The sequence below is a fragment of the Patiria miniata genome, unplaced genomic scaffold (genome assembly GCF_015706575.1).
Source record: "Patiria miniata isolate m_02_andy unplaced genomic scaffold, ASM1570657v1 HiC_scaffold_20, whole genome shotgun sequence".
Taxonomy (NCBI): domain Eukaryota; kingdom Metazoa; phylum Echinodermata; class Asteroidea; order Valvatida; family Asterinidae; genus Patiria; species Patiria miniata.
In genome coordinates, this window is record NW_024037059.1 from 37069311 (window position 1) to 37095830 (window position 26520).

The 26520-nt window shown below is 38.6% G+C and overlaps 1 protein-coding gene across 1 annotated transcript; it reads left to right on the forward strand.

The window, feature by feature from the left end:
- Nucleotides 1–1260: 1260 nt before the first annotated feature.
- Nucleotides 1261–24370, forward strand: LOC119728944 (gamma-aminobutyric acid type B receptor subunit 1-like). The gene is made up of 20 exons (XM_038201392.1): nt 1261–1401; nt 1604–1721; nt 10379–10854; nt 12088–12225; nt 12837–13007; nt 13465–13566; nt 14150–14215; nt 14362–14556; nt 15263–15404; nt 16069–16172; nt 16599–16662; nt 16783–16857; nt 17376–17526; nt 18252–18384; nt 18895–19005; nt 19176–19298; nt 20096–20210; nt 20724–20941; nt 21104–21220; nt 21909–24370. Exons 3-20 carry the CDS (start codon nt 10399–10401, stop codon nt 22521–22523), a joined length of 3096 nt encoding a protein of 1031 aa, XP_038057320.1. The 5' UTR covers nt 1261–1401; nt 1604–1721; nt 10379–10398; the 3' UTR covers nt 22524–24370.
- The last annotated feature ends 2150 nt before the right edge of the window (nt 24371–26520 follow it).

The window sequence follows — 26520 nt, forward strand, 5'->3', positions numbered from 1 at the left end:
TGAATAATCCATTTCGGTATTATATGTGCACATCAAGATTTGCCGATTTTTCTTTCGGGATAAAAAAATTCATGGTATGCGTGCAAAAGCATACCGGGGTACCAGCAGAATTGAAGAAATCATCGTGTTCTGAAGTAGAACATTTTGCAAAAACCTTTGGACAGCGAAGTGTCTTTAGGTGTCTTTGTGTCAAAACTTTTGTGCGAACGGAAGTGCCATCTACCTCTTTTCGATTGCACAAAAAATTGCACAGAATGCAGATTTGGTTACCACGCCCCCCCCCCCCAGCCTTGTGTGCATTTATCTGCCACAGTTAACCCCCAAAAAATTTCGAATCTTGCTGTTTACCAGACTATTTTGGAACTCGCTTATTCAGACCTCGTTCCCAGGTACACCTTGTCTGCACCGCCAGTGCACGCGTGCCTCCATCTCGAAATGTCAACATCGAAGAATCGATTTTCCAATTTGATCGGAGGGCTCGGCTTTCTCTCAATGAAAAGAGCAAGGGCAACATAAGGGATATGATAATAATACTTGCGTGCAACTTTCTTTGGGCAAATTAATTTTATATTATATATATATTTTTTTATAATTATACTCCCTTTTCCCGTGCTTTCGAAGTAATTTACGGTGAAAATTGCCCTGGCTTCAATACAAACTTGTGAGAAGATAATAGGCCTGAACTGAGGTAACCTAACGTACGTTTCTCTGTACAACGGGCACACGAATCTGTGAGTTATACACTGTTAAATTGACTGTTTTCTTTATAAAAAATATATATATATAAAAAATAAAAAGTGGGGGTGATCTAGTGCAATAATATAAAAGGTTTGGTGTAGTCTTGCGCGTTTTCTAATGCTAAGTTTACATCAAATTCGAATTGAAGAGTGACTAGGGTATCCCAAGAAAATGTTTGATAACAAATTACATCATTTTTTTTGTACAAAGGGCCGTTCGTTCAAAAGAGACGAACGGTCTCGCTAATTTAATATGCTAACTTCAGAAAGCCTTCAACCACCCTAGATCGCACATTATTCATGTATGCGCTATTATGCTTCCAGCAGATGTTTATAGGCATAATTTCGATTCCCCATAAACGACGCACATGATTATAATCGAACTGTGGGCACATGCAACAGCGGCGGCCAAGCACGGAATGCGCGCATTGTTCTGGCCAGGTGCATAATATCAATGGTTCCCATTCGATGGAGACGCGTAAACCAGACACGGCTACCAGCAATGCAATTTTGTTTGGCGTTTCTTTTTCCACCGTCTGCTCTGTTGCCATAGATGTTATCGTCGTTGTATCGCGCACGCCTCATCTCGTCTGCAATAAAAACGGGCGGGAATGCATTTTGCCCGCCTGTTTAGACGTGGTCTACGTGAGAGTACGACCGTATGGTTAGCGGAAAACCGTCATATGCGGATCTGCCTTGTTTTGCAGATTGGAGAGAGATAGATGAAAACGACAGCCTCGGCAGTTGCGAGTTCATGCAGTGGTCTACCTTTCTTCGTCAGGCATTTTAAGCTTCACTCGTTTACGACTTTGTAATTCATCCTCCTTAATTTACCCATTTGCGATTTTAACTCCTGATGTTCACAGTCTCGTTGCCGTAGAAACTGATGGGATGTAGCCCACAGGACCTCGTATAAAGGCCCGAGTATAGGCCTGGACATTGACTACATAGGCCTACACAAGCTAGCGGACACATTTTTTAAAGGTAAGTGACCACTCACATTGGTATGAGAGATATCCAATTCTTGTCAGGTATCGGCCTGATTTTCGTTGAAAAGGTTTGGCCGTGCGGAATGTGGCATTGTATACTAGGCCTAGTGTTGATTCGTTATTTCAGGAATGAATCTTACAGACAATTTTCAAACCAAGTCTTTTTTAAAACCCTTTTGTCAGAGTGTGGCCAAACAGTAATACATGCTACTACGGAGCCACGATTTAAAAATTTGCTGTTTTCGTCCTTGCACGCACTTGCACAAAAATACCTTACATTGTGTTGGTTACCTTTTGCATCGAGGCAAGAGTGAAACCGTAAGAAGGATGACGAAATAACACATAAACCGGCTTATTAGTGTAATTTCCCTTCAAAACAATCATGATTACTCGTATTATTTGATTGTTCGGAATGAAAGTGTATATTGGTATAGATATGTTGCTGTAGTGCAAATAGAAATGATTGAAGCCGCCATATTAAAAGAAAAATCTTTTGAATCATTCAGCCAGACGGTCAGAAATACATTCCATTTTACATGAATATTGTTTACATATATTTAGGCAATTCCTCGGATTATATAAAGCATGTTAAAACTCTAAAAAAATCCAAATGTCACAAATGAAACATGTATATCATTTTGAAGCTTGATATCTGTATTTTATTGAAATATAGTTTATTTCTAACAATGTTCAACGGTTAAGCTGAAAATATCAATATGTCTAAGTACGTCCGACACCATGGTGTTTTGAACTGATTTCTACAGGGAAAAAAAGTGGGTGATTTAAAAAAATAAAATAATTGTAGTTACTGATACGTTTTATCAGAACTTAAATCCACCTTATGATTATAACATTTCTTATGCAAGCTGTTGTACTGTCCAAATATGTGTAGTCCGACAACGTGCAGTCGAACTGTGCGATTTTTTTTTTAGATAGGCCAACTAGCTTACATGTATATTAATGTGAATCATTCTGAAATCGGCACATGCGCAGTGCCTAGACACCATGGAAACTCTCTTCATTAAAATTATAATAATGTAGTTTCATTCTACTCTTTTATTGGATGTTTTTGAAAATCCGGCTTCGTCACCGATTTTACCTTCATCACTGGCTTCGAAATCATTTACATATTTTGTGATAGGCAATTTCCACGAAAAACAAAACACGACAGCCATAGTTTAAAGTGGTATGATTAATTGGCAAATTTAGGGAAAGTAGGTTGCAGGAAAAGAATGTTGCATCATGACTCCACTTTTTAAAAAATATATTAACTCACTGAAGGTCAGTCATTGTAAACATGTAGAAAAAGACATGAATCTGGGACTGAGAAACATTTCCAATTTTGTTGGAAGATACTCTGAAAATGCACTCGACTCTCCATAGACTTTGTATACAACCAAAGAAGTGGCGTGTGGACACTACATTCTTTCCTAACACAGCCCTAAAAAATAGAATTTGCAGGGCACTCAAAAAAGAGAAAACCTACGGCAAAATAAGTGCCCCCAACAAAAGTAATTATAACGAAGTAGGACTTAATGGTAGTGAAATGAATAATTGTTTTGTTTTATAGCAAATACCAATGTATCTCGGATTTCCTCATTCACTTTTTCCAATTGGTACAACCAAGTTATTTTAGCTGCGCTTAGGCAAACAGTAACCTCTCCATGTAATGCATCCAATCTATTATATTGCCCTTAGAATAATCCCTGTAGTATTAAGGAGTATTCGATCTCAGCAAGGCTTGACGGGCTTTTCAAAGTCCAGCCTGAAAATGAGGGCAGTAATATATTTTGGCCAATAACAAATAGTTCTGCTTCCGAGTACATGGCATTTGAAAATATCGTAGGTAGGTTGGCAAATCTGTTGTGTATTATACAACACCTGAATAAATCCCTGTCATCTGATTGGTGAATTGTAGATCACGTGACATAGTATTATTCGGTATAATGCACGGTGCGACCATGCGTTATACCCATGCGTTATACCGTTTCACTTTGCGCTTGTTCCATGACGCGGTATTTGCGTGCAAAATGCATGCTGGTGTGCGCGTTCAGCGTAGCGCGTATTGTTCCAAAGAGCCAGCGCTACAGCTTGGGTTCAAACATTTTCGTGAAGGGGTAGTTCAACATCTTTAAAATCAAAATCAATTGTAGTTTATAATTTACCAATCAAATGACGAGAAATAGAACATTCAATCTAGAACTTATTCAGGTGTTGTATAAAACAAATAACGAATGTTTTACGTTCGTGCGATGGAAAGAATAATTTCATTCGGTGACAGATTGAATGTTCTATTCCACTCGGCTTCGCCTCGTGGAATAGAACATTCAATCTGTCACCTCATGAAATTATTCTTACCATCGCACTCACAAACATTCGTTATTTGTATACTATTGTATGGAGGGATCTGCGTGTAGTCAATGGTTAAAGGTAGTAATTGATGCTTTTCGGATTTTTTCCCTCATTTCCCCCCCCCCCCAAAAAAAAATAGAGTGAGGCTGTCCAAATAGGGTAGGTAGGGTAACCGGAAGCAGAACTATTATTTTTTTTGGCCTTATTATATAGGCATAGGCCGTGTAGATGGCCAAACAGGAAAAGGGGGATTGGCAATTAAATGCCACAGTTTTATGTATACAAATTGATATTACTTTCGCTTTCAAACACTTTCGTACGCCAGAAATATTCCTTACATTTTGTAGAAATGTTGCAATATGTGGGACACCCCAATTTTCATTTACAAAGAGTTTGCTTGACACGAAATATTTCTTTGTACCTTTGCATTAAAAAAAAAAGCAAAAACAAAATCAGGACTCTGAAATCTGGAATATACCTTATTCTCGAGGAAGCCATTTTCGATCGTGTTCCCTGAATCTATTGTACAAATTGTGAACTGTTGAATGGATTGGTGCCAGACTAGTTTATGATTGGAGTGCATGCCAAGCCTCACTTTCAATTTTGTTTTAAATGTGGGTTAAAACAATAGGGTATGTTTAATCACAACTTTTAAATTATTCATCAGAGCAGACCGGTATTAATTTGTAATGAACTTTTGTTTTGTTGTTTTCATTTCTACTCGCAAGTTCCAAAAATGAAATGTTTGCCTCGCTTTTAATCTGAAATGGCCGACTCGTGAATAAAGTGTATAGACCATTATCATGTTGCGGCCATTTGGATTTTTCCCATTCAAATCAACGCAACCAAGGCGAGGCTTGAAGGAATAATAGTCTGGTCCTTTGTGCACACAAAATTATTATCCAGTACTGTGATTGGATACATAACAGGGAACATGACTGAAATGGTAGCAGCATGATATCCTAAAGGTCTATTGATTTTAGGGAAGAGATTCCATCAATCTTGACCCAATCAGGCCTATACATAAAGTCGCTGTTACACAATCAGTTCCGGCCGGCCCCGTCAGTGCCTGGCATTGTGAACTTACAGCTGTTGCTGCTCATCCGCAAAGGATAATTGAAAACCTAATTATCTTTTCATGTACTTTTTTTTTACGACACGCTTGCCCTTTCCTGCAGCCCTTTATTGCCGCAAAAAACGACGGCATTTCGGTGAATCTAGCCATCCATTTGAGCAACATCGCAATATATCAACTGTCTTGGCTTGATAACTGTGTAAACAACGAATTATCCACCGGGAATGTTTTCTTTTGTGAGCCATTTTGCGAAAACTTGTAATATAATGTAGTAGGGTTGTCCATCATTAGTCTATGTCTTGCTGTCTTTTTTTTATAAGCGTTAAAATAATCCGAACAACTCAATACTCCTAAAGTATACGTGTCAGTAATGTGATCCAAAGAAATAACAATGCTCTAAATGCCAACTTTTAGTCGTTCTCACTCAAAAAGGCAATCGAATAATTTGATTAAACAATCGGATTCCATGAAATTCTTGGTACAAACACATGAACATGAATTGAAATGGCATGTTTATCATCAACATAATATTTATTCCAAAAATTGTAAGCGATATCCTAATTTGTTTGCAGCTTTCAAAGAGGTGTCTTTGTCACTGCTTTTTTGCATTACATCCTTTGTCTAAACCACAATCTGCTGTGCGATTCAACATGTCAGAGTCATGATACAATGTAAACACTAAGTGCACGAACGTGATGAGTTTCAAAATTAAGTCATCAATATTGGGCAAGGACAGATCAGACAAGCGTGACAGCTGATCATACTTATCAAGGTAGCCTGCAGCCGAATTGAGCCCTCGGTAATTGCTTCCTACCAAAGACTAGTTGTTTTCTGCGTCTCGTACCGTCGTGCTACTGTGAAATTTTCGTTTAATCTCCCATTAATCATTCTCTAACCGGATCGCAGATGATGTTTTGACTCGGGGGAGAGAAACGGTCGAGAAAAAGCCCGCTGATGGAATCATTAGGGGGATTTCTCGCTCGGCCTGGAAGAATATCGTTTCTGAGATCGCATTTTAACTCGTGTGAATCGTGTGAACTTAGCCCAATGCATGTCACGGGGCGCTTCTGATCACTGAGAAATCGAACACTGTGAGCAATGTTGTTCATGCTTTATCAATGGCGGATCCGGGGGGGGGGGGGGCAACGGGGCCATGTGCCCCCCTCCCAAAAAAGCGAACCCAATTTTTGTTTTAAAGTGACGTGGCAATAAAGGCAGGCACTGCGTACACCACCATCTCTTCCTAAAAAAAATACGAACATGACGTTCTTGAATTAACATACGCAAGATTATGCAGCAAAAACGACATAATTATTTACAACAGCTGTTACGACAACTTTCAAGATTTACAGAAATATACTGAATTCTTAATTAATACTATTCAGGTTCAACACTTCTTTTTTAAGTTGATAATTTCTTGTCTTAATAACGGAAGGAGTAGGAAAATTGAAAGAGCGAGATTGTGCGGATCGTTGAGGCGATGGAAACCAGTGGAGATTAATATTGTAATATTCTAGAAATTCATGATATTAAAATAGCATCGTGCAGAATCGTTAATGAGTCACTCACACAAATAGTGAGAGAATCTTTAACCAGACACCGCAGTCACAAATGATAATTAGCAGTGATAGTTGTTTAAGAGTCCTAGGGACCAAAGTCTATCCATTTTCAAATATTGACACTTGCCAGCACTTAGCAATCTAAAGGTGTACTTTCGTCCGAAGATCACCAAATTTAGTGTCTTAGATTGTTTACTTACCACATTTCAAAGGTCTGGGTCACATGAACTTAAAATGTTTTTCATATTTCATGGAGAAAATGTTTCAACCCCGCATCTTTATATCTGAAATGGCAGACATTGTCTGGGCTCTATACGTATTTCCAACAGTGAGTTAATGCCATTGAATTATAAGCCAAAGCTGTCAACATCAGGCTGGCGGCGCGTAATTCACTCCATGTACGTGACATCTATCTGGGGGACATCACGTCCAGCAACAACGAAAGCGCTTTAATTGCATTTGAAGCAAAGGTTTTCGAAATTAAACCTTGGTGTCGAGATATATTCTATGGCGATAATTATCAGAAATCTTTACATTTTGCAAGGTTATGTTTTCGTGGGAAACGCGCTTAAGGAACAAAATGGCGCATCTCAGACGAAAGTGCTTATGTTTTCTTTTAAATCATTTAAATCCCAATATATCGTTACCCTCTTTTATGTGGGATGACGATCAAACAAACACTCATAAGAGAATTAGAAATCGCAAAGGTCAAGCTGTTCAGCGGATATTTTTCCTCGTCACATTTGATTAAGTGTTACTTTGACTCCTGTTTATAACCGCTAGGAAAAACGTAGCCCTACCTTATTGAATACTGACGTCAATGCATTCAGATATTAACAAGAGACAAAAATTGTAAAATTTAATGATTGCTGCGTTGTCGGTGAAAAGATAATTAGGTAAGCTATGAATTGAGCAAATGCCCATCCATGGATTGAACAGTGCTTAGTTTTTCCCCCGACAATATAATTTTTGTGTGTGACAAGAACAAAAATCACAAGTCCTTTCAATTTTTCTGTGCGAGCGGCATCAACGCCTCCCGAGACAAACATAATTTTTGCCAATTTCGTCCTGCAAGGAAAAAACATCGAGGCTCCCACGATGTTAATAATAAAGTGATGCATGTGTATTGAAGAGATCCCCAGATTGCTTCGATGTATAGATCTTTAGTCCATCAGAAAAATCCTATTCAGCATTTATTTGTACGTGCTTAGAATGAATCCGTTTGGTATACTATATGCCTAGTATACCATTTGTTTCAGGCAACATTTTTTCCCGACGTTTGCAATAGACTGATGATAGACTATTGTTTAGATATGGTGCTTTGTATTCTGTCCTATTATTTTGGTATGGAAGATAAATCACTTCTTGTTGTCAGTAGATTGGTGTTGAAGCCTTTATTATTTTCAAGTACCACACTCTCTCGTGCAACAAAGAAACAGCACAACGTGGATTAAGCAAAAGATCGTTCAAAGCCGAAGATCGCTGACCTCATTTTGTTTCCAAGTTCTGTAGGCTAAACACGTTTTCACAATTTTGCACAAGTTAACTGCATTTGGCTGAAAGGCATACATTGTTGTGGTACCACGTGGATTGTTTTCAAATTTCTTATTTTTCTGGAAATGTATTTAAAACGTAATTCAACTGCAATATTAAAGCAATGTTCTTGAAGCCCTTTGCATTAAATTTCACAGCTGTAAAATTGTTTCATATTTCTCGCTAATTAAAGTGTAAAGATATGGAAAACATATGTTAATGAAACATATATTAATAAAGTTTGGGATTTTTTGTAGTTTTGGGGCTGGGGCAGTAGTAGGCCTGAAGCTGGGACAAAAAACTTTTTTTTAGAGGGTTGACATTTGGGTAATTGTTAATATTTGTACTTGTTTACTGTTATTTTATTTGGATGTATTTATAAGTACTGTGTGCTAGATTTATTTCCTGTCTCGACTTGATGCAATTCAATCTGTGATTGCCACATCTTGTCTTAAGAAACAAACAAATCATTTATAATAATTTACTTATAATAATAAAGAATGTTTTTTTTTGTCTGTAGCACGTGAACACAATTAATATCGTTGAATTTTTTTTTTTTGGGGGGGGGAAGGGAGGGTAAATCAAGTGAGTGTAAAACCAGACCAATTCACATAAACGTCCTGTCTTTCTGTTCATGTTTTTTTTTTTTTAACTTGCTGTACTGCTCATATGACTGCACTGATGGGGTAGTGAACTCCAAGAAATGTTCAAGCGTAATCAAATCTAATAGCAGCTGTATCATCTTACCGTGCGCCCAATGTCCAATGATGCGATGTAATTGTTGTCTTGGCATGCCAAACCTGTCAAATAAATCCTCGTGCAATATCAAAATCATTTCAATTTGCAATCTTCCGCCAAACGAAGCGTTGCATGGTGATAGTCTCAAACGTCGAATCAGTTCTCATCAGTTTTCTTCCTCATTGATTAAATCATTTATACTCGGTTGCTATTTAACATAAACTTAAACATCACTCAGACTATCTAGTCGATACCTGCGGAACTATTTTTGCTTTTAGTTTAATCGCCAGTTACGTAAAGCTCAGAATTCAAATATATCCTTTAATATGAAGGATTTTGGTTGAGTTTGTCTACTGCTAGTAAATCTAGCGTGCTACGTTAATCTCACTTCCCCTGCTATTTCGTGATGCTTAATTTCAACTGACTTTATCTGTGCAGGGCGTATAGGCCTGCACCAGTGATTCTATGCGATTGTAGTAACAAGTTTTGTTTTGCTCGATGACATTATTTTTAAATATTAAATCCCTTTTATTTGAACAATGCACGACGACCAGTAATTCTTCCTGTCGCAAATGAAAAAGAGCTCTCATGTGGAAAATGCATGAGTGAAATAACCAGTGAGAAATGCCGAGTTCTTTTTATATAACGGCTATGACCTCGAGGCCTCCGGAAATCTTGTTGAACGTGTGTTTAAGTGTCTGAATATTAAAACGCCTACGGGTTTTATTACTGACATACGTGGAGGAAAATGCGAAGGAGTGTGACACACAAAAATGGTTCCAAAAATATGACTCCAAAAATGAACACGATTTGATTTTCTTGCGGTATTTTCCACAAATTAAAGTGTAACATATTTCTTGACAAATACCTAAAGGTTTGTCATAGGCCTACGCAGAAAGAATTAGAAACAACGCAATCGCATAAACTTCAGTGGATTTTCCGATCAATAATCCTCATTAGAGTATTATTTTTTTGATTCAGCTGTCCCGAATTGCTTGGTCGATTTCGGCTGTTTTCTTATCTAAAATACCCACATTTAAAAAAAAAGAATACAAAGGTGTATAATATTTGCTTACATCGATCAAAGATGTCGTTTATTGTGCTGGTTGTACCAAACTCGATGAACAAACCGGTGTTTGACAATGTCTATTCCCTTTGAAAACGTACTCACTTATGAAATATCGACATTCTTTTAATATCTTCCATTCTTACCACCATTTCAAGTGGCAGTTACTTCAAACTTTACCTCAGTGCCCCACTACCTGAAAAAAAACCTGGTTTCACCCTGCCCTGGAGAAGAAATTCACGCACAAAAATTAAGTAAAGTGCATGTACCATTAAGCGATATCTTTTGAAACAGAATTTTTAATGTATGCGTTTTCTATCCCGATGCAGGATCAAACTTTTTTTCCAAAATGGAGTACTACTGTGCGCTGGTGCTGTTCTTATGCGGAGTTTCAACCATCAACGCCCAACAGCCGACCCCGAATGCCACCGTCACCTTTACCCCACAATCCTCGGCAGACACCATCACCACCGTCTCCCTGAGTCTGCCCCAATCAACTGGTGCTGTCCTGACTGACACCATGACATCAGGCACGTCTGGTGTCCAGTTCACCACCACGCCACAGCCACGTATGACTACGGAGCCAGCCGGGTCCACCAACTCCCCGGGTAGTTCATCAACCGAGGCGCTATCGGAGGACCCGAGGTACCCGTTGTACATTGTGGGGTTCTTTCCGATCTCCGGGGATAGTTTTCACCGCGGGAACAGCGCCTTGCTGGCAGCGAACCTCGCCCTGGAGCACATCAACGACAAGGAGGACATCCTCCCGGGATATCGGCTCGCCATGAACTGGAATGATAGCTTTGTGAGTAATTTTACAACTTAGCCTACTAACATTGGCTTAAATGTGTTCTCTTCTGGTATTAATTGGTTATAGATTAGTCAATTTTGAAACAAGAGAAGAGCATTTTAATTTTTGTTTAGACATATCTCTCCATGTCGGAGTGAAAGTGAGTCTTATGTTTGATATAATTTGTGTTCATCCTTCTGCAAAATGTATAAACAAATAAACTAAATAGAAGCACCCATCTTCGCTGAGCAATTAATCTACACTTCTAACTTCTGACTGCGCGTCTGATATTTCTCCAGAGATAATTGGCTTTTGTCAATTGTACAGGACACTTCAGATATGTACCTTACCTCAGGAAGGTCATTGGTTTGCATCATCGATTCCGTAGAGAAATGTAATTTGATTACGACGGTTGTAATGCTACTTCACAACACTGGAATTCAGTGACGACAAAGGCTAAATCTAATCTCGTTGATGGAAGATAGCAGCGCTTTCAATTATGAGCTTTCTGAGAGTGCAGATAACACAAGACGACGCTAACTTCCTCTATTTGTGTGTGTGTATGGTGTCATGAGGATCCATGTGCTGTCGACGACTGTCTCTTTTGTTTTTATTCCGTTCGACTACTGATTGAAAGAAGAGAATCATAAATCTTTTAAACATTGGAATTCGCCCTTTAAGGCGGAACTTTAATAGCCTGTCCTATGGCTAATTCAAACATTCATCTGTTATAGGAAACTGATTATTTTGAAGTTATCCCTTCTTGTCCAAAGTCAGAGGTAACGAATTATTATACGACAAGAATAATGTTATACTCTATAATTGTTATAAATTAAACATTTAGATCTAAAAACGTATCGAAATTATGTCACCATTATTGAGCGTTGGATGTAAATCGCGCTCACCTTGTTTTCAGTTTGATAAAGTAGGCACGTCGTTGGCCAGTCCCTGTACATCGCTTTCTGTTTTCACACCGACAACTGTCTGTTCTAGGTTTTTTATGCGTTTTTGTCATTAATGGTTCGACTGCGATGAGAGAAAAGTGCTGTATGTGCGAAATACCAGGTATTAAACGTTATGACGATATCATCTCTTGCCTTTTCTATGTTTTCCAAGATAATAACAGTTAGGGTCTACAATAATCAGCGGATTGTTTCTTCTTCATGTTTTGTCGACAGATACACGTAACCCTCATAACACATACCATGTTTAATCTGACTTCTATCACCCCTTGCCTCCGGCGTGTAGTGCAATGCAGGTATAGCTACTCAGGCTCTATTTGAGCACATCAACTCCGGGACCAAGTATCACATGCTGCTAGGTGCAGGCTGCTCCTCCGTGGCTCAGACCATCTCATTGGCTGCCGACCTCTGGAACATTATCCAGGTACAGAGTAGTGGTGTAACTGGGGTCCAATTTGAAAGGGAAAGGTGCGCTTTAACAGTTTAATAGGGTTGATTATAATAATAACAACCAAAAATGGTACCATTAGGGACTCATAGGGAGACATTCCCATAGACTTGTGCATACATTTTCCCCGACTTTCCTGACCCCTAACCCCAGATTATCCCTTATCCTACCCCAACAATTTTTTTGTGTATTTTTACTAACTGGGCCATGGAGCAATCGATCTAGCCTGTTTGCGACATTAAAATGTTGCCTCTAAATCAGAGCTGAGGCTAATGCCACATATCTCTCATGAGGCTAAAGTGTCTCCCAAATGGCACTATTTACGAAAGTTATGAATAGCAAGATGATCGGTATCACCTCCAGAGCAGTTATTGTAAGGGCCGCAATTGTTCATTCCAGTAGACCATATGTATAGTGGCTTAGAGGCAGTGTTTTTGTAACGCTGGGATAGGCATGGTACACGTTTTATTTGTTACTGAAAATATTGAAATCCCACCCTCTTATAGACGGCCACTATGCTCCTATATAGTAATAATGCTTTGAAACGAAGCCATAGATGCAAGTGAAATTCGTTATCTTTCCCCCAGATATCGTATTCAGCATCCAGCCCAGCGCTGTCAGTCCGTAGCCAGTACAAGACGTTCTTCCGTACCAACGCTGCCGACTCCCAGTTCAACAACGCCCGCCTGGCGATGATCAAGCGATATAATTGGACCCGAGTGGCCACCCTGCACGAAAACCAGGAAGTCTTCTCGACAGTAAGATTAGCGCAATTTGCGTAATTGTGTTTAATTTGGTTTGGTGGACCTTCGGGCCAACTTATTTGCCTCTTACTGAGTGGGTCAATGACTGACTGACTGATTGACTAAATTGATATCATTGTAATTTCAATTTCTTGTTTATTTCGAATTTTGTCTGGGGAGCAAATGAATGAAAACATTTAGGAATGCTTCTAGATATACAGAAGTGTCGAGCCGGATCTTCGTTTTTTTTCTCAAAATTGGGGATTGTGTCTAGGCAATTGAAACACATCAATGATCCCGTACACATTTAGCTTTATCCAAAGTGGGAACTTTCTTAAGATGAAGTTTATTTTAGTACCAATAAACGTAAAGGCGCTTATTTAAATTGGCAAAACGGATGGTGTTGTAGAAGTGAAAACGTATAAATGTCTTAGCGACTACAATACGTATAATGTTTTTACAATGTCCTCAGTCCATCAACGATTTCAGCACTCTACTGGCCAACAATGATATCGAACTGATAACTTCAGAGAGCTTCACCGTGGATCCGGAAGAACAGGTCAAGAATCTTAAGGTGGGTTTACAATATTAGTAACCATCAGATTCCCTAAATTTACATTATACAAATATTTTATTTCATCTGTTCAATTATGAGAACAAGGGTTACGGGATAATTGCAAAGGTGTATAGCAAGGAAGACTGGGGATAGGTTACCAAGAGGGATAGGTTACCTAGAGGGATAGGTTACCTAGAGGGAAAGGAGACGATCAACAATAATACGTTTTCGAGATGTGAGGAAAAAGTATGGAATAAATGGGAACCCAACCCACATGTCAGCCTGAGTGGGAGTTTCACAATGAGTCACAGGAAGGTATCATTGCGCCAACCTGTCTTGATATCATGTTGTGTATATTATTTTAAGTTTCCATATTCATAAATTAATTGGTCTTTCCGAGAGAATTTCGCCTATAGTTTATGATCGTCAGAAAAAAATACTATGTTCATGAAATCGTCTTGCTGTGAACTGCCATGCATGGTAATTTCACAAATCTATTTCTGGAGGTACGTCTTATGTTCTAAAGCGTAGTTTGTCTCTTACTAAAGGGATGTTATTGTCTGAACATCAACGGATTATGTTGCATTCTCTCCCATTTCAGAGCAAAGGGGCGTGGATAATCTTCGGCAACTTCTACGAGAACATGGCCAGGCGTGTATTTTGCCAGGTACTTCATACATTTAAACTTTTAAAGCCATTTTCAGTAGTATACAGTACCCTTTTCTCAACTACTGTAAATGGAGTCCTTCATTTTTTCCCCTAACAATATGTGCTCTCTGAAGACTTTGTTGTGTTCATTATGGCTCCTTACAGGCGTATCAGCAGAAGCTGTACGGTAAGCATTATGCCTGGTTCCTGCCCGGCGGGTACAAGGACAAGTGGTGGGAGGTACCGGACGATGAAGTCGCTTGCACTCCCGAGGAGCTGCACCAGGCAATTAAAGGATACATCTCGACTGAGAACATCCCCTTGAGTATCTACAAGGACCAGAAAACTCCGTCTGGTTACGTAAGTACAATTGTTTGAAACAAAAATACTTAACAAGGAGTTTTTGCTTTAGTGCTGCCATCATTTTCTTGAATGCCAACCTGAAATCCCAAGGGTCTGCACTAAAGACGGAGTTTCTGGTCTTGCCAGAGTTACCTTTGGCATTTAATGAGTACCCGTGAGTATTCCAACTTAGAAACCAGACATTTGCCTTTCCTGCAATTGGGAGCTGCTGGTTGAGTCTTGACGCTGATTGAGCTAGCAAGGACAAAAGATACAATTTATCAAGTAGGATTTTGAGGAATGGGATCGACACTTCCAGTGGCGTATCCATTGGGGATTTCCCTGATGACATGTTGTAATTTGGGGTTTTGGTTTTTTTCAGGAATTGAAAGCTCCTGCACTTCATGGCTGGTACTATCTCCCCCATTTACAAAACCATTTTACGCACGAAATCGAGTTTTGGCCTCTTTGTTAAAGGAAAATACCCCATAGTATCCCTACATCCCGAACCTGGATACCCCAACGGAACCGTTCCTCCCTCTTTCCTTTTCAAGATCTGCAAATGTTTTACTTTGTATCGTGATGTTCAGTTCTTAAGGTTGATCGAACTTGAAGGAGTGCAAATAATCAAATGATAACCAAGCATCGATTTGTTCAAGACATGCATTTAGTGATTAGGGCCTACCAGCATTACCTGGATAGTATTTTTATCTTTCTCCTCAAGACTGCGAGGGAATATGAGGCGATTGTGGAGGAACTGTTTGATGCCCAGAAGAACCAGACGTCATTTGACGCCAACAAGGCTGCCGCCTCCTACGCCTACGACGCTACCTGGACCATCGCACTCACGCTTAATAAAAGCTTGAGTAAGATTCAACATTTAATTTCCGTAATTACAACCCGCAAGTCCATGCTCTACTGAAACAGAATCATTTTGATGAATTCCTCCACTGATTGATTATAAAAGAAGAACGTGTTTTTTTGTTTTTATTCTTCAAGAAGGCACTTAATAAGCTTAGCACTCTCTGTTTCGTCTTTTAAAGGTATTGTTTTCATTACGTACTGAACGTTCCGTACGGAACGTACTGAACGTCTAAACTTTCTAAAGTTGCGTAATCTCACTTTTCATGGACCCATTTTCCTTCGTTGATATCTTCTCGAAAGCTTTGAATCTAGATCATTCTAAAAAAAATCGGACAGTTTAGTTTGAAGTCCTTTTAGGATAATTTGATGAACAATTTTCTAGGCAGCATTCTTAATTGAATATACAACGAGCCTTAAACTGCCTGCAGTATATTAAATATCAAGTCAATAATGCTGATCCTGCCATATCGTTATTTACGTTTTCTCATGTACTCCGTTTGAATACCGGTACATTGTATCTTGTTCTCTAAATGCATTTTTGATGTTGTTTTGTTTGCTGTGACGACATCGTCTTTTGAATTGTGTAGAAATTCTATGGAGTCCCAAATATTATGTTCCAACCGTCTTTGTATGTGCCTCATTGTTAATGGTGTTTATGATCCTTAGGCAATTTCACATCGGACAGTTTGGAGGATTTTCACTATGAGAACGTGGCGATGCGGGAAGTGTTCATGGACACTCTCTACAACTTGGAATTTGAAGGTGTCTCGGTGAGTATATATACGCGCAACATGCACATTATTTTATCGTTCAGGAAATTTGTCCGGTGTTGAATAGGCTGTCCAAATAACGAAGTTTGTGGCTTTTTAAGCTCTGGCAGGAGCTTCTACATGTCACTTGGTCTGTCTGTCTGTCCCGAAAATTGACCACTTGAAGGTATGGTGTTCCATATGTCCATCGGCGTCGCACTTTTCGGCGTCGCACTTTTAAGCTCTGGCAGGCATCATTTTGATCAATTCCATGCAAGACTTCTTGCAACACGGCTAGAACTTATTGTGCACTCGCACTTGTTTAATGGCAGTTCAATACAACACGATGTCAGAGTAAATCATTCAATATCATTTCGTTTTTTAAATTTATTAGAAATAGGCAAAGGAACTAACGATACATTGATATTTTGCTGCAATAAATTGCAGGGGACAGTCAGCTTCACCAGAGATGGCAATCGGGAAGGATTAATTGAAGTCCGCCAGATGAAAGGTAAGCTTATAGACTCAGAGAACTTTTGCCATCACCGTTTATACGTATGTATTTTCTTTTTAGCATGAATGTGTTTAACCTATGGTCGATTCTGTTTGATTTTGGTGTTCCTTCACTCAGAAAGCACGGAGGTACCAATTGGCCGATACTCGCCTCAGAAGGAAGAGCTTATCATCGACGGTATCGAATGGCAAGGTAGATTATTCATTAACATTGTGTTATTGGAAAACAGTAACAACAGTGTGGGATTTGTCTAAATCTTGATCTGAATATTACCGATTATTAGTCGTAATAGTTGTACTTTTGTGAGCATTGAGCAATTTAATATTAAGAGTATTACCGGAAATTGTAAACGTTTTTTTTACAAAGTAAATCGCAAGTTTTCACAGAACTGATTCGCAGAAAATATTGCTTAAATCTTATCTGCTAAGCCAAAATCCACCGAGAACCAATCACAGGCATTGACATTGTGTGATTATTTCAGCTGGTAAGCTGTTCTTACTCGGCAAATATTTCACGTAAGCAAATTAGCAAATTCTGTGCATGTAGCAGCTCCATGAAATATTTGGTCACCGGTTCCTCTTGGAACCACGTCCCCATTCAGAGAAAGTCACCTGTCACTGTATGCCCACAAAACTCTCCCTCTAGTGAGGACTTACTTTTGGTTTTGCAATCAAGGGTGCAAAGTGTGTTTTACTGTCTTTTTTTAACAGGTGGAGTAGCACCTAAAGATGCAACCACTGAGAGGAATATCAGCCTGTACGTCCCACACACCTACATTTACGTAGCTGCTGGGTTTTCGGGTGTTGGGGTCACGCTAGTCTTTGTCCTAGCTCTCTTCATGGTGGCATACAGGCAAAGATCGTGAGTGAATCATTATAAAAATTTATTCCAGTACTCTGCAGAATTCTGCAGAGTTTGGGGATTTTTTTTAGTGAAGTAGGTCAATCGTAATTGGTAAATCGTCTATTCCACAGCTTTGCCTTAATTTTTGTGACAGTTTTATACATGAATTGGTTTTAAAAATACTACGAAGAAAATGAGGACAAAAAATGTCGAGGAAAGCGTGAGATGTGATGAAGTCAACGCAAGTCAATCGGAAGTCATTGCAAGTCAATCACAAGTCTTTACATCGCAAAGTCTAGTCTCAAGTCGAGTGACAAACTATTCAAATAAAGTTTGACGAAGGAATTCATTTTCATTGCTCTAACACGATTTAAATTGTCATCGACTTATGGCTGACATGTTAAAAACACTGACGAAAGGAAACAAAACGAATATCTGGTAAAAGGATTGACAAACACTTAAGACAGCTGTAGTCAAGCTCTCACAAATCAACACCAAGACATTCACGAGGTATTCGTTCTCACCAAGCCCAGTCACAAGCTATTTGAATAAGCTGTCACAGAGGCAAACCTATGTCTTTATGTTACTCAACTTTGATTTCACTTGTGGTTTCATTTGTGTTTTCACTTGTGATTTCACATGTGACGGACTTGAAATTAGCCTTGTGATGGAATACAACGAGCATTGTTCCTATATCCCATGTTTTTTTGTTTATCTATGATAACTTGATTTCTGTTCAACAGTGTATTTGGTCGAGCCATGCCCGGTTATCTGGGTGTTATGCTATTCGGCTGTGTTCTCCTCTACGGCACGGTGGTGCTGCTTGGTATGGATAGCGGTCTCGTCGGACAGGAATACTTCACTACTATCTGCAAGGTCTGTCACATTATCAAGTAACTAGCTTTCGCACAACGTCGTACTGTATTTATTGTATTCATACCTTCACACCATTTCCCACTGTTTAATCTGCCATATAATTGAAACCAGCATCTGGGTAATACTTTTGTAATTTGTGTAATGTTATGATATTTTTCATAATTTGTAGTACTAAAAATAATGTGCTCTTTATTAATTATATCCAAAAGCCTCTCACTCCGTATTGTTGATATGCATCGAAGTATGTTCTATCTTAGCTCATTGTTAGGCTCTTAAAAGAAAATTAACATTATTGTTTGTAGATTATCTAACACCGTGTGTATTCTTTACTGTTTTGACATTAAAATTCCATATCTGTCAGTCTTACTCAAACGTAAAAGAGGTAACTAAACGTGTTAGTTTTATGTCTTGATTTACTTTTTAACAGTTTTATAATTATTAAAATACTCCCTTTTTTCTTTGTGATGACGTAGATTAATTTTCTAAATGTTTCTTTGATGTATTTCACAGCTGAGCTCATCAACACTGACCATTGGATTCGCCTGTGCTTACGGTGTCCTGTTTTCCAAGATATATCGGGCACACAAGCTGCTGGTGACCAAGGCTAACCTGTGGAAGCCAGTGCGTATATTTGAACATTAACCTTTTTGGCATCCTAAGGGTGCAATCAAGTTAATACCTTTTAGTAGCTCTTTCATCGTGCATTCACGTAATCGGTAACACATTTAAGGTATATTGGAAACAAGTAGCTGATTTATATAATCTGATAATTCATGCAATTTTATCCGCAGGATCCACACGGTGGTCACATGGCCCGGACCATGTTGATCTTCTTTGTTGTAGACATCGCCGCCTTGGTCGTGTGGATCGTGGCCTTCCCGATGCAGTCAACCACGGAGATTGTGAATGAGAGGGTAATCATTTTATGTTTCTTCAAAGGACTTTTAAGTTAAGGTGCCCCTTCGCAGGGAAAGGTTACAGAACATGGCTACCAATATGAAAGACAATTCCCTGCTTTGCTAGACTGGTTCCCACTCAGGTTGGCATACTTTCCACCGCTGTGACCCGGGTTCGAATACCGCCTGGGCCAATATGTGTAGGCTCCATGGGTTTTCCGTCCCTGCCTGAGTCTGTGGGTTTTCCCTAGTATATCATTCTGGGGTTTTCCTCCCACCACTAGAACTGTAATTTCCTTCCACATCTTCTACCAAGGGGCTCCGCTGGGAATAAGTCGAGAGACCTTCGTGGGCTATCCCGGCCGATTGCCGAATAATCACACACTTCCTTTTTGGAAAATTTAAAAATTGGTCGCAAAAAATAGGGTTTTCGAACCCTTGGTATCACCTCCAATTTCGGTTGCAGGAGATTTTAGCTCCATGACATAGTGAGAGACTTAAAATAAGTACAGTGTATACTTCGCAAACAGTATTATGCCTTTATCAAATAATGATATCAACTTGGAGTAGTCCTACTCGTTTTGGTTTTGACATTTAAAGGCGTCTAAAACAGATTCAGACACCAGATACGAAGCCTGATCAAAAGATGAAGCCGAGATTTAGAAAATGGCAGGGAAGTAGGCCAACATCGCCCTACAGAGTGCCCTCAATAGGCTTGTACACAGCTCATAATTTCATTTCAGTCAGTCCCCTTTTGTGGTTTATTTAACTTTTTGAACATAAATTGTATAAATACTTTGTTGGTCATGTTTCAGTTGAATGAAAACGAGAACACACGATACAATGACCTGGTTGAGTTCTGCACCCAGGGTGACTCTATCTACTTCATTGTTGGGTTGTTCGTCTTTCACGGTCTGGCACTCTTACTTGGTAAGATTTATTTCAAATGTGTCTTGCACTCGAATTTTTTTAATGAAGCCATCTTAGTAATGTAATATAATTACTCAAAACATCAATAACAATATTCTGCAAAGCAATATACAATGTATGTCATTTTGACTGATAACCTGTTTTAGTGGAGAAAATGTTCTTCCAGGCTTAGACAATGTTTCTGCTTAACATGACACGGTCTTCGCAGAATCAGTTTAACAGCGCTGTCATGTGATAAATATGACTATAGAGTAGTTCTGCTCAAATGGTATTTCGTGAAATTGGACCTAGTTTATTCATAGATCCATGTGAATGGAGACTTTTGAGACGCATGGTGGCAGCAAACTCACCTTTTCTTTTCTATTGTGTAAACATTCACATACAAATACAAAATAAGTTGAATGTCGGATATAATTCAACCGTAATACATACGTACATTGGCTTAAACATGATGCAAACAAATGAAAATGAGCGGTCGAACGTCTCGTATCGGACCTTTTTGTGCACATCTAGGTGCGTTCCTGGCCTACGAGACCCGCGAGCTGAAGATCCTGTCCCTGAATGACACCTTTTGGACCGGCATCGCCATCTACTGCGTGGTCACCTTGAGCGTGGTCAGTGCGCCCCTGTCCTTCATTCTCAGCAACACCCCACAGATCTCCTACGCCGTCATCGGTGCTCTGACCTGGACCGCCGTCACGCTGACACTGCTCATCGTCTTCATGCCCAAGGTGAATCAACATGGGCGTCAATATTTTGTCTTTGACTTCAAAGTCTGTCCGCTTTATTTCTGTTATAAAACATGTCTCAATCGCAGACATAAAGAAAAACCATTTTGTATTCAACATGAAGTCATTTACATATTCGTGTTCGCTGGTACCCATCCTCTTTAGCTGGTTGCCTTGCGTCACTCGTTCGGTGACAAGACGGATGCAGACTACCGCACAGATGACGAGATTTACGAAGAGGAGGTGGACGAGGAGACCAAACTACGTCACAAGATCGATGAGGTACCAAGAGAGAACCTATATACTTATATACTTAACTAAATACTTACATATACTTATATACTTAACTATATACTTACTTATATACTTACTTATATACTTATATACTTAACTATATACTTACACGATAGTGTAAAACCCTGGAGTCAAATTCGTTAGTCGGAGTAATTCTGCGCTATAGAAAGTGTGGTTTGAAAAATTTAATAGATCACCCGTCTTTTTCGTTTAAAACAAAAGTTGTGTTGGAACTGCTAGTTTGTCTTCATTCTCTAAAATGAACATTTGACCATCATGTAGTTGGCACCATCAAGATAGATATTTTAGTAATATTTCTACTCCCGGCAAAATTAGGACTGTAATTTTTTAAAGTCATTGAATTTTTTGCATAATTATACACCTCACCGTCCGGTCAAAAACAAAATAGAAAGTTCACTTGTCGTCGCGTTTTTCCATACTGGCGAATAATTTGCACCACGCGTTTTTCATACTGGCGAACATAATATGTTATAATACAGTTATAAACAATTTTTGTATACAATGTCCGCCGGTATGCAACCTGTTCGCCAGTATTGAAAAAAAGCGACGTAGTGATAAGCCCCCCCCCCCATGCTTTCTTGACAGACGTTTGTCTCAACGTTTTGAAATTTCAGAAGCATTTGTTTTATAAACTTACTTGTTTCTTAACTTACAGGTGGACCGAAAGATTGAAATAGTGAAGAAAGAAGTCAACCAGCGCACCAGCTATGGCCGGCAGGGCGTCACACGAGGCTGCGGCCTGTGGTGCTTTGGTCATTTCTTCGGCTGCAGTTGTGGCCAGCTCACCAGCGAGGTTGCCGAGATCGTAGCCTCGGTCCGTGGAGACGAGGACACAGGCGAGATACGGGTCCTGTCCTACGACAACAAGGGCCTTCAGGTGTCGGATTGGAACCTGGAGCAAGGTGGGGCTACCTCCCCGACGGGCGAGGCGGCGGCGGTGAGTAACGGTGCGGCCCCTGTCCACGGCTCGGAGATGGATGCCCGTGATGCCTCGGACATCACAGTGGCGGTGGAGGCCTACCACGACCCGCCAAAATACTCCACCGCAGTCGCGGAGAAAGCTGCGGCGGCTGAGAGAGCCAACGGCCGGATGAGTTCGGCGCCACCGACCGATGACGACTCGGACGGTGATGCGGACCTGGGTCCAGGTAGGAAAACCCCACAGGAATCACCTAGGGCGTCACCAATCGGCATGAAGGGCCAACATGAGGCTGGCGATTGGGTGCCGGGTGAGCATGACGGGGATGACATAGAAAGCACGATGATGTAAATATGAATGACTTCATATCGTCTTCATATTATGTTTGTGATCACATGTTATGTCATACCTTATACTTCGAGTATCTTCAATGGTAAACACTGTGGTAAATATTTATGTATATAATTGTTGAAGAGGCTTACAAAAATATGCATCTTGCCATATAAATGTTATATGTTTTGTGTCAAAATTATAGAAAACCTGAATTGCACAAATTAATGATATGTATACTAAATTATATGTTATATTACCTCGGTTTTGTAAGTGCTTGGGAAAGCATGAATTTTTTTTTATTTTTTAGTATATCATAGCATAAATATTGGTGTATCATATTTATTATTTATTGCATATTGACTGGGTTGGAAGTAGAGTACAGTATATTGAAAGTAATGATAACTGTAATGTAAATTTTGTTCGCCCAAGGTAACTAAAAAAATTGAAGTCATACTATAAATTAAATTGGTAAATATTTCTATAGATAACTTAATCTGTTTCTAGGATATCATGTAAATGTCAATTGGCCTGTTAAACATGGATGTATTTAATTGTAAGTAGTTTTAACAAAATAAATTCTGGTAATCTTTGAACAACAAATTAAAAGACATATATTTTAACATATAAATAATGTGTGTAAAATGTGTAAAATGTGAATAATTGTGCCAATGTATGTATCTGCATTCATCACTTTATCTAATGAATGAATAAAAAACATATTTCTGCTTCATTTCTAGGCTCCTCTCACTCCACATGTTAATTAGCCTAAACAAAATATTTTTGCACATTGTGCAGGCAACATTTAGAAGCTATGAACATATTACGACTTATTAATAGACAAAATTTTGATTGAATACAACAGATATTTTTGAAGTAATTGTCTCCACAAGGAGTGTGTATTTTTACTTGCGTTAAAGATTGACTTTAATTCGGATTGTATTTTTCGCGCTGAACGTACTCAATTGTTTCGATATATTAACTTTATTGTTTGACAATCTTAGAAATTTAACTGGTGTCTGTAAGACATCACGATCAAATTGTAGACTGTATTTAAGTTGAATACAATATGGATTGTTGGTGTTGTCTGGAAATCAACTGTGTTGTTCTGATTGCATAAATAACGACTTTCGGATTGTATTTTTTGCGCTGAACGCACTCAATTGTTTTTAGTAATATCAACTTTATTGTTTTTCAAATCCTCTTGTAATTTAAACCTTTTCATGAACATACCACGATTTATTATTAAACACAATTTCAATTCAGTAGAACGGATATATCTGAAGTAATCGTCTCCACAACGAGTGTGTTGTTTTAGTTGCATTATATATTGACTTTAATTCGGATTATATTTTTTTTTGCGCTGAACTCACTAAAATGTTTTGGTGATACTAATGCTATTGTTTGGCATTTCCTCTTATAATTTGAAAAGCTTATGTAAGACATCACGAGCACATAATAGACCAAAGTTCAATTCAATACAACAAGTATTTCTGGAGTTGTCGTCTGGAAAACAAGTGTGTGGTTTTCGTTGCATTATTACGATTGTCCTTAACTTGGATTGTATTTTTTTCGCTGAACGCACTCAGTTGTTTAGGTGAGATCACCTTTATTGTTTAACAGTTCCACTGGACATAGAATATGCTTCTTCACAATGGTAGGGCATGTTAATAGACAACATTTCAATTGAATACAACTGGTATTTCTGAATTTATTGTCTGGAAATAAAAATGTGGCACTGATTGCACACAGTAATTGTTTCGGTTATATTTACATTTTTTTCCGACAATTCCTCTTGTAATTTCAACTACTTCTGTCAAATAGTACGCCCAATTATGGAATAAAATTGCAATTCAACAGAACACCTATTTCTGAAGTTATAGCCTCCTCATTGACTGTGTTGTTTTTGTTGAATTATGATTGACTTAAATTCGGAATTGAATTAGATAAGCGGTCTCAACCGCTAGGGGCAACATAATGGTCTTCTCTCGAAGAAAATTGGAGCAATTTCATTTTTTGACCAAATTTGGCAAAAATTGCAAGGGCCTTGCATTACTAATGAAATTTGGCCAAAATATGAAATTCTTTGTATTGATATATCTGTCCTTAAATCGAGGTGGATTGTGTCCCTTAGGAGTCTTTCCAGGAAGTTTGGAGCAAATTCACTTTTGGACCAAAATTGACAAAAATTGCAAGGGGTTAGCCTTACATTTTTTATGAAATTTGGCCGAAATATGAAATTCTTTTTTTTGATATATTTCTCCCTAAATCAAGTTGGAATGTGTTCCGAGGGGACTTTAGGAGTCTTTCCAGGAAGTTTGGAGCACTTTCATTTTTTGACCAAAATTGACAAAAATTGCAAGGGGTTAGCCTTACATTTTTTATGAAATTTGGCCAAAATATGAAATTCTTTTTATTGATATATTTCTCCCTAAATTAAGTTGGAATGTGTTCGAGGGGACCTTAGGAGTCTTTCCAGGAAGTTTGGAGCAATTTCATTTTTTGACCAAAATTGACAAAAATTGCAAGGGGTTAGCCTTATATTTTTTATGAAATTTGGCCGAAATATGAAATTCTTTTTTTTGATATATTTCTCCCTAAATCAAGTTGGAATGTGTTCGAGGGGACCTTAGGAGTCTTTCCAGGAAGTTTGGAGCAATTTCATTTTTTGACCAAAATTGACAAAACTTGCAAGGGGTTAGCCTTACATTTTTTATGAAATTTGGCCGAAATATGAAATTCTTTTTATTGATATATTTCTCCCTCAATCAAGTTGGAATGTGTTCGAGGGGACCTTAGGAGTCTTTCCAGGAAGTTTGGAGCAATTTCATTTTTTGACCAAAATTGACAAAAATTGCAAGGGGTTAGCCTTACATTTTTTATGAAATTTGGCCGAAATATGAAATTCTTTTTTTTGAGATATTTCTCCCTAAATCAAGTTGGAATGTGTTCGAGGGGACCTTAGGAGTCTTTCCAGGAAGTTTCGAGCAATTTCATTTTTTGACCAAAATTGACAAAAATTGCAAGGGGTTAGCCTTACATTTTTTATGAAATTTGGCCGAAATATGAAATTCTTTTTTTTGGATATATTTCTCCCTAAATCAAGTTGGAATGTGTTCGAGGGGTCCTTAGGAGTCTTTCCAGGAAGTTTGGAGCACTTTCATTTTTTGACCAAAATTGACAAAAATTGCAAGGGGTTAGCCTTACATTTTTATGAAATTTGGCCAAAATATGAAATTCTTTTTATTGATATATTTCTCCCTAAATCAAGTTGGAATGTGTTCGAGGGGACTTTAGGAGTCTTTCCAGGAAGTTTGGAGCAAATTCATTTTTTGACCAAAATTGACAAAAATTGCAAGGGGTTAGCCTTACATTTTTTATGAAATTTGGCCAAAATATGAAATTCTTTTTATTGATATATTTCTCCCTAAATTAAGTTGGAATGTGTTCGAGGGGACCTTAGGAGTCTTTCCACGAAGTTTGGAGCAATTTCATTTTTTGACCAAAATTGACAAAAATTGCAAGGGGTTAGCCTTATATTTTTTATGAAATTTGGCCGAAATATGAAATTCTTTTTTTTGATATATTTCTCCCTAAATCAAGTTGGAATGTGTTCGAGGGGACCTTAGGAGTCTTTCCAGGAAGTTTGGAGCAATTTCATTTTTTGACCAAAATTGACAAAACTTGCAAGGGGTTAGCCTTACATTTTTTATGAAATTTGGCCAAAATATGAAATTCTTTTTATTCATATATCTTTACCTAACTCAAGCTGAAATGTGTTCGAGGGGACCTTAGGAGTCTTTCCACGAAGTTTGGAGCAAATTCATTTTTTGACCAAAATTGACAAAAATTGCAAGGGGTTAGCCTTACATTTTTAATGAAATTGGGCCAAAATATGAAATTCTTTGTATTGATATATAAAGGACGCCCCTAGCGGTAGCAACCGTTAGGGCGACAAAATGGTCGCCCCTAGCGATAGCAATTACTGCTACGGGCGACATTATGGTCGCCCCTAGCC

Excerpts from the sequence above, each read along its gene's own strand:
- LOC119728944 (XM_038201392.1), top strand. The coding sequence starts at position 10,399 with ATGGAGTACTACTGTGCGCTGGTGCTGTTCTTATGCGGAGTTTCAACC. Across the intron at positions 13,008-13,464 it reads ACCAGGAAGTCTTCTCGACA|TCCATCAACGATTTCAGCAC; the intron begins GTAAGATTAGCG and ends CAATGTCCTCAG. Across the intron at positions 14,216-14,361 it reads CCAGGCGTGTATTTTGCCAG|GCGTATCAGCAGAAGCTGTA; the intron begins GTACTTCATACA and ends GGCTCCTTACAG.